At 34.7% G+C, this 9464-nt stretch overlaps 1 protein-coding gene across 1 annotated transcript; it reads right to left on the reverse strand.

Moving 5' to 3' along the window:
- Positions 1-607: 607 nt before the first annotated feature.
- LOC104890314 (F-actin-capping protein subunit alpha) lies at positions 608-8757 on the reverse strand. The gene is made up of 10 exons (XM_010675747.4): positions 8359-8757; positions 8097-8212; positions 7253-7342; positions 6643-6707; positions 6038-6199; positions 3763-3841; positions 3536-3613; positions 1656-1730; positions 1294-1329; positions 608-920 (listed from the first exon to the last, which is right to left on the reverse strand). The coding sequence occupies exons 1-10, from the start codon at positions 8477-8479 to the stop codon at positions 813-815; spliced, it is 930 nt and encodes a 309-aa protein (XP_010674049.2). The 5' UTR covers positions 8480-8757; the 3' UTR covers positions 608-812.
- Between the last annotated feature and the right edge of the window lie 707 nt (positions 8758-9464).

Below are 9464 nucleotides of genomic sequence, written 5' to 3' on the forward strand. Positions count from 1 at the left end.
TCCCCCTTATATCATACGATTTTTATATTTATAAAACCAAAAACTGAAAATTTACAGTGATGCCGAACAAACCTAAACTACAACCTTTATTTTTTAAAATGTAATATTCGATTATTTTAATCCACTCACCAAAAGACAAATGTTGCATCTTAAAAAAAAATAATACTTCAAATACTAAAAGAGATATAACCTTTTACAGTAGACTTAGAATAAGTGGTTGGAAATGATATTGGATCCCAATTTTAGCAATTTATAAAGCATTTTGAACTCCTAACTTTCCATACCTAAGAAGTTTCTTCAAATCGGGAGCATTACCTTCTCATTCCCTCCTTACAGTCATAGTGATTATTCCTACAAGTCTATCTTCCACATTTCATCAGCAAAATAAATTGGTTGGCCCTAGAGGTTAAAGACCATTTTCCACGTTGCAATGACATGCAACATTGGGAAAGAGGCGTTAAGAAGTTGCAATTATCTCAGATTTAACTTCTCAGCAACTGATGATTTAGACAGATCACGACTTTTTACAAATTTTAGGAACAAGTTTCTTCCTTGAGTTATCTGCCTTCATATTGATTGTTTTACCAAGCATGAACAAGTTTCACTCTTTTCGCTTAATCATATGGGAATTCAATCTATCAACTGTACACTTTTACATCAAATCAAAATTGAAACAAATGCATTGTCATCAAACAATTGATAAACCTTAAGAGTGAAAAATTAGGTTACAGAGGGAGGGAAATCTAACTCTAAAAGCTCCAACTCATTCACAAAGACCGAGGAATTATATACTGGGACAGCCTTGGCATTGCTCACTTCCGAATGGTAAGTTCCTTTGCGATATCTCTTGTTAAGCTGAATTGCATAGTGCTGTGCCAAGGAAACAAAGTTCGAGTAACAGGTAGTTTTCTTCGAAGATCCTGCCATCACCATGATATTAAGATCAAATCAGAAGTCTTACATTGAAAATATACGACCTTTTGAAGTATATCTCTGAAACTTTATGGATCATGTTTTTGAACTTTTGGGCATGACTTAGTTTTCCTCGAAGATCCTCCCATCACAATGACATTATGATCATATCAAAAATCTTACATCGAGTAAATTACTTGTTCAAGTACATCTCTGAACTTCTATGATCATTCTTTAAACTATTTGTCATGACTTAATTTCTGATTTGAAGGGCTGATTGTTGAGAAAATACAGTTTTAAGCTAGTATCAAGATGTATCAAAATTTGCTAGAGTAGATAATTAGCAGAAACAATAACAGCAAGAGCCTTGATAAAAAGTACCTTGAAAGTGGTGTCTGGCAGCTTTAAGTAGGAAGCCTGCAAATGAAAAGTAACCGACAAAGGATACAGAAAATCAGAAATTATACACATGTCAACCAAAATTTACTTCAAGTCGATAATTACTACAAAAGTGGTATGGAAAGAGAGGAATTCTGATTTCATTGTTATAGCAAGGACAGTAGCAGATCAATGAAATGAGACTTAAATCGATATAGATTTGAAGACGTCTGAAAGAATAGGAACCATTCTCCCCTTTACTATCATCTGATTATACAAATATTTCTTCCTCCCTTCCACATTCTACTTTCATCCAGATGCTCAATGTTGTAAATTACAATATACTATGATCAATTAAGCAGTACCTCAAGAGATGCTAAGTACTCTGTTTCCTGCTGCCGAATGATGTTGGTAATGGCTAAGGCTGAATCTTCTGGGTTCTGAAACATAAATGACAAATACCCAGGACAGAACAGTTTAATAAAAGCGTTGAAGAGGAGTAATAGATCAAATAGATAAACATTGGTTGCATATATTCTCATAATAGACTTGTTACTTCTTGCAAAGGAAAAAGGGAGAGGAAACAATTTGTACACACAACCTTTGCAGCCAACCCCACTCATGAAAGCCCGTGTGGGAAACAAGCAGAATAACAGTTAGGACTGGGAAAAGACGCCTTTATACTACTGGTGTAAGTTCAAGAAAAATATGGAATGTATAGAATATGATTTGAATTGCAGAATTCAGCCTCTATTAATTATAAAAAATTATGAAAAAAGGGGGAAACAGGATCATTCAGCACCTTAATTGTCACAATTTCACAAAAGACAGCCCTACTAAGTTCACAAATAACTTGTAAACTCAGTAATCTTGTTGTACCATAAGACTGGTTTCCTTGCTGAATAACTATGTGGCAAGGCTGCCGACCAAAGACAAGCCATAATTATGATAAAACTATTGAAAAGAGGCAGATTCTTCACAGGTGGTTCAGTTAACAGCATTTAGTAGGAAAGAACAGAAAATGACAGGAAAAGGATTACCCCAATTTTGTTCGAATTTGAGCATGGGACTGGGAAGGAAAAAATGGCATTGACAGGACAGGTTTCTTTAAGCAAATGCTCCTTTAATTTACAACCAAATCAGCAAATTTGGGATGGAAAAGAAGCAATGACATGAATGCCTCTCAAATCAGTTCTAGCTAACTAATCGGAAAAAAGATGCCTCTCAAATCAGTTCTAACCAGCTAATCAAAAAACAGATGCCTCTCAAATAAGTTCTAACCAGCTAATCGAAAAAAGATGCCTCTCAAATCAGTTCTAACCAGCTAATCGAAAAAAAGACGCCACTCAATTCCAACTCAATAAACCAAAAGGAAATCATGAAGCTGCTCATTTCTTCTCTTTTTTCCCCTACCAAATGATGAAATCATGAAGCTGCTCTTCCTTCTCTTTCTTTTCCCTACAGTTGTTATCTTTCTCGATCATCTTAAATACCAAACAGGCTGTTAGTGTTTGAGCACCTAAAATCTTCATAAACAATTTCTATTTCAGTTGCATGCTTCATGGTATTAAGTCTCGGCCACGTCATCACATCGTGGCCACGTTATAGAGGTTTTTAAGCTTATCGTGAGTCGTGACCCAGATATTAGGCTCCAATAGCTGCAAAACTTTCACATTGTTGGCGAAAGTGGTTCTGCAACTGTTACCATCCAAGATTTAAAACCATGGTCTGCATACACGTGTCAAAGTTGACAGATCCGAAAAGTTAATCTTCCGAATGCTAGTAATCTATTTGGTATATTAGTAGTTCTTAACTTTTAAAGCATTTTAATAAACTAAATTGAGTTCTTAACTTTTTAGTAGTGTATTTTAACCAAGAATAATATGTCGCAACTAAGATAACACATCCATTATGAAGTGATATAAAGCATTTCTTACTAGGGAGATTGCTCAACAGGATAGAAATAAGAGTGTGACTTAGCTGACTCATCTCATCAGTTATAAAGTTTGCAAACGAGACAACCAAACAAGTTATAAAGGGAAATGTAAACCCGTCACTTTGTGGGCAGTTTCTGTTAAACTGAAAAAAAGATCAGTAGAAAGAATCCAAGATTGTGAAGATTCTCATCCACAAATGATAAGAACACCATTTACCTGGCTAAGCACAAAACTAAATTGCCTTGGCCAGATATTATTACATTCTGCGATAATAAGTTATAAATTTCTTTAGCTTAGACTTTATGCACCTGAAGTAGAGTTGAATCTCTGCATTCATGATTTGCATCTAACTGCACATTTCCCTCCTCAAAGTAATGTGCCCCCACCTATACAAGTTAAAAAAATGTATGAATAGAAAGAACCCAAAAAGGTGAACAGACTTCAAGATTTCCCTTTCAAATTTTTCTTCCATATAACACACCAGAATCAAAAATTTCCAAAATCACATATCTGATCACAGATCACTGCAACCTACCTGTAATCTTCCTTTAATTTCCACCATTTGATCCTCATCATTGAACTCAATATTCCATATTGATCTCCAACTTCCGTTGCTGGGTAATACATGGGAAATTTAGAAAAAAAAATGAGATCAGCTGGAGAAAACAAGCTATATAAATAAATCTGATTCCAGTAAACGACCAAGTAAAAAAGTCAAGCAACCCAGGATACTATTATATATAGCAGAAACTAGCACAATGACAACTCTCTACTCCCATAAAGTTACTTGATCTTTCAATCTTGCATAGAGGATTTATAAGTGAGGTTTAAACATAACAAGCCCCATACTAGAATGACTGAAAAACCCATTATCACTCAAATAACTTAAAAAAAACGTTCCCTCCGGTTCTCTGTAATATCACGCCTAACTTTATTTGTTTCAGAAACCATCATTGAAATCTGTGTCAAGTTAATAGTGCCAATGATTACTTAGCTTGTCTAAATAGCCCAAGTTGAAGGGAGTTGTGACGATTCTTGTCGGGAAATACACCCTTCATACGGGCTCAAGGAAGTCCTACAACATTTATTTTTGTTCAGTAACTTCAAGCCAAATTCTAACTTCTAACCACTAGACAGAAGATGCCACAACCATAGCCCACAAATTGATGAAAGTTCTTGTGTGAAGAGAGAAAATTAACATGCCATTTTTTTTTATGTTGCAAATTTATTACTTGTACCTTTTCTTTGAGAGTTCATGCTTAACAAATTTCGTGATAGACCAAAGACATTAGAAATCACAAACATATGTACCCAAAATAGACCTTTTTACACTGATTCAGCTACATATTACAGACAACTCTCTAAATCCAATCATATAATTATTCCATGGATTGCCCCATTACTATTCTTTCAATTTGTATTGGGCAGGTAGGAAATTTTGCATGCAGGGAAGGAGAAAAATAGAAAGAGATTGTGTGGGAAACATATTACCTTAAAAGGAAATGCAAAATCTTATGAGGATAAACCAAGATGGAAAATGGGGTAATCTTTTAGGGACAATGGGGTAAATGTTTCAAAGAATTGCTTTTACAGTGGTTTAATGCTATAAACTAGAAACAAGTCTTAACAACCTTCTTCCCATTAAAACAAATTATAACCTTCTTCCCATTAGTTGCCATCATATGGTAACTGGAAAAGGAGGAAGACCAATTAACTAAGTCATGTGAGTATGTGACTGTACATATATATATGGTGGTTTCTACCAATTAATAAATCCAAATTCTAATCCATTATATCATATGTTAATCTCTCAAGACAAAGATATGAGTCCTCATCACATGGGTATTACAGATATAGACTAGAATCATTGTACTAAGGTTTCACATAAACTATTAGCGAAATTTATGATTCATATGGAGAGAAACATTGGATAATTGATAAAATCCACTGTCCTATCTAGATGGCAGCTACTACTGTGGCATGCAATCCCTAATAAGTAATACTCTATTAGTATGCTTTAGGTGGATTCAATAGGAGAGTTTGAACCCATAATACTATAGTTAGACCTTATGAGGCTTTGTCCCTAACATAAGAGCATAAGTGCATAATAAGCCTAAACATGTACAAACCGCACAGTTAAATGATTAGCAAATGATCAACTAACTAAAATGGGTATTAGTAGTCTTCATCCAACCTGATTTTGTACACTAGGAAAACAATGGCAGCCATATTCTATCAAGTTCTCACATGATCACCATTGATAGAGATAAATTTTGGAAAAATATTGAACACCTTGAATCAAGTGTAACATAATCATTCCTCAGAAGCAATTATGACTCACAGAATAACAAATAAATAAAAAACTTGCAGAAGACAGGGGAGTTGCTTCTTGAGGAAGTAATAATGATCAATTGCGTTCGATGATTTAGTGAGTGACAAGGGATGCTGAGTAGGTGTTACAGGCTATCTGAAACACAAGGGAGAATGTAAAATGAACTTCAAGAGCAAGGTCAATATTGGCTTTGTATACATTAAAGATAAAGAAATTGTCATTTCACACGATACACATATTGATTTTTATCTTTGAAAAAGAATATTAACAGGGTAGAGCATGATACGTGCTCTCTATAAATAATTGTATGCTTGCATACATGTCCAAGTTCCAACCACAAAATTAGCATAGAGGCAGTATGTTCTACATGTAATGCTGCTGCAGTCAGCTACTAGTAAATAGGATAATAAATGAGTAAAGCCTGACATGCAGACTGAGAATAGTAGCTCTTCAGGACAGTTAGTGCAGAAGAACTCACCAGAAATTTTGGGGACTCAGCCTGGAGGCAGAAATCACAACAACAAACTCAAAATCAGATCCTGGCTCTTCCACATCTTTTCCCTTTACACAATAAACTGCACATACACCTTTTGGATAAGCTTCACTAACATATTTCATAATATCAGCATCCAGAGCACATCTGTAACACAAGATTGAACCACAGAACAAGAGCACTGGATATCAGAGAGCAACAATAAGAGGTGTTATACATACATATTAACCAAACCATATATAAGGAAAAGCAAAACTTGCTTGTCAAAACTGAAATTGAGAATATAACACAGATAATGAACTTAGTCCGCACAAGAAAAATCTGTTGTATATTATCTTGCACGCGCAAGGAAAAATCAAGTTAAGCAAATCAATCATGCTTACAGCTTGTAAATCAGATTAGCTAAAAAGTATAGTTTCAGGAGGTGGCAAGTAGCATTAGTTTAAATACAAAAATATAATAAGAAATTAAACCATTCAGCACTTTAATTACCAAGTTCTAGACTTAAGTAGAAATTTATACTCCAGAACACATCATCATTTGCCACAATGTTTCCTATCAAGGACTAAACTACCAAAGCATAAACATACCTGAATTCCTCAATGTAGGAAGATGGAAGTTCCTCATCACTAGCGGGTCTCGCCTCTGTACAAGCCTGAATCAGTTTAGATTAGCAAGTCAATTTGATAATGCCAAAGTTACAAATCTCAACATATATATGAAAAAATTTATCCAGTCTTCTGATATTAAAGAATACCTCAGAATGGAATAACAACCCCCCCCCCCCCCTTTCAACCAGAAATAAAGTAAGAGAAGAGGGGAGGGTCCTTATTGTCATAAACAAGCAAAAAGTTTCACCGCATGGGCATAGTAAACCATATAGCAAAATATTTCAGCAAGCTAGCCATTTACAGATCAGATGAAGGTATAGTAGACAGAGAGCAAGTACTTAATAAGAAATTAGCATGATCTTGTCAACGTTTCATCATTTACAGATACATAGGAAACTGAAAATAGATGATCCCCAAAATGTCCAAGCAGTTCCTACTAGAGATATGGATTTTCTTTCTTGATCCTTGCTCTTTAACGTAAGGCATAAAAAATAAAGGTTCTATTAGATAAAAAGCATCAAGACCTATACAGACTATATATTCAGAAGCATAGAGAAAAAAGGGATAGCCAAAGACAGAATAGACTCACTTGTTTGACATGATCCACGATAGCAACTTGGGCCGTCCTAGGATCAAGATACTCATTCTCAGCAACCTCACTGAATTTAGTAATTATCACCTGAAGCAAAATCAGGACGTCAGATTTCATAGTTTCGTACAGATGACAAGTGCGCATCTCATATCAATACATTACATCTTCCAATATCTAGTTAACTTTTAAAGACCATTATAGACATTGAACATATACAAGTATCATAGACTAGAATAAGTAAGAAGTAACATCTTCATCTGAAAAAGCACTAAAAAGGAAATATTGGAACAATCAATAAAACAGGAAATAGTTTAATACTGTTGATTCAATTAGTTACCTAGTACAACATTTCACTCATGAAACAGAAAGTCCTTCAGCAAATCAACATTCAATTTAATTGAACCAGGGTCGTCTTAAACATATTGTATCCCTACACTAAATATAAAATCGAGACCTTAAAATAAGTATATTCAATCATGTTATCACATTAAGATTGTTTTCTTTCCAACACCTAAAGTATTAAAGTTAGACAACATCAAATCTAATAGACTTATGATTTTTGGACCATCTAAGATGAGTGGTCCTGCGTTGTAAATCACTTTTCACACAGTCCTAGACGGCGCTAAATCTAACCAATTAAAAGTAAGAACTAGCGTTTCTATTTGTGTAAAATTGATAATTCTAGCAACACCATGCCATAACACCTCAAATTTGGCGGATTCTCCACAATGCAGACATAACTCTCCACATTATTACTCAAAAACCCTAGAAATAACACATATTTCATCCATAATATCATAAATAAAGTTCATAGCTTAAAAAACTTAGAAAAGAAACTTACATCACTACTTCTATCAGGAAGTTCAAGACAAATCATATGAGATTTATTATACTGAGGAAACGCCTCCAAAGCAGCCAAATTATGCACATTATCATCCTTCAAAATCGTCCTCAAATCTGTTAAGTACAACAAAATGCAATTCGAAATTGAAAAAAAAAATGCAAATTAGTTTAAACAAATGTCGAAAAACAACGAACACGAAGAAGAAACGACGCTAAAATTGGAGAGAGAAAATGCGAAAAAAGTTGCGTTAAATTGAGACCTTTGAAAACGTATTGGATTTCGCCGGCGGGAGAATTCAAGAGAAACCATTTCGCAATCTCAAGTTTCTGCTTATCGTTAAGTTGCTCTGTTTCTGATGAGACTTCTTCATCGTCTGCCATGGAAGTTGTGGTTTTGTTTCTCTCTCTTCTGGAATTTTCTCTCTCCAAATTTAGAAGGTGGAGTTGGTTTGAAGTTTTTGAAGGCTGTGTGTTTACAAGAGAAGGTAACGTGGTTTGAAATGATTTCAGCGCAGAATTAGCGACACTCGTATAAGAAACTTTTTAATTATTGCGTCAAGTAGGGTGGGACTTTTCTTTGTTTTGTCCGTTTCAATTTTGAAATGAGATTTAGTAACATTCTATTTTGGAAATTAATGGGAACTAAGATTTCATTTATTGTATTGTTTGGATTTTGGACGTTTATAGTATTCGAATTCAACATACTATTCTTTATCAATCTTTTGTGATTTTAAATGAAAGGAAAAATATAGTCGAATGCAACTTGTTGGATTTATTTAATATGTGTTTTTAAAATATTAGAAAAAAATTGATTTTAACAATTTAACATTTCGTTGTTCGGTAAACTTAATTCCATCTATTGATGATTTTTTTTTAAAATAATCCAGTCTTGTAGCATTATCTGCTCACTTTGACTCGAAAAGATGGTAATTTGTTCAAGTTATATTTATCTCTTTTTTTGTTTTATTTTTTCCTTTCTCTGTTTTAATTCCCTTTATTTTCCTTCTTTGATCCTCTCTCCTCCTATCTTTTTCTTTCTCTTACCAAAATAATGTTGTCAGTTTGTCACCTAGCCGTGTGGGTTGTGGTTCTTGGGTTGGTCATTGTGGTCATGAGTGGGGTAGTTGTGTGGTTGGGATCGTCTTAAGTGGGTTGTTGTCATTTTAGGGTGGTCATGTATGGGTTATTGTTGTTTTGGGTGGTTGTGGGTGGGATTTTAGGTGGGGTTGTAGATGGGATTGTGGGTCGTGCATGGGTTGTGGGTGGGTTTGGTAGTGATTTTCAGTTGTGGGTAGCTATTGGTGGTTGCAATGGTGGGGTAGGGTAGTGTTGTGGTGGGGTCAGTGGTTGTGAATATTTAGGGGTC

This window comes from Beta vulgaris, chromosome 4 (genome assembly GCF_026745355.1).
Source record: "Beta vulgaris subsp. vulgaris cultivar EL10 chromosome 4, EL10.2, whole genome shotgun sequence".
In the NCBI taxonomy this organism is placed as follows: Eukaryota; Viridiplantae; Streptophyta; class Magnoliopsida; order Caryophyllales; family Amaranthaceae; genus Beta; species Beta vulgaris.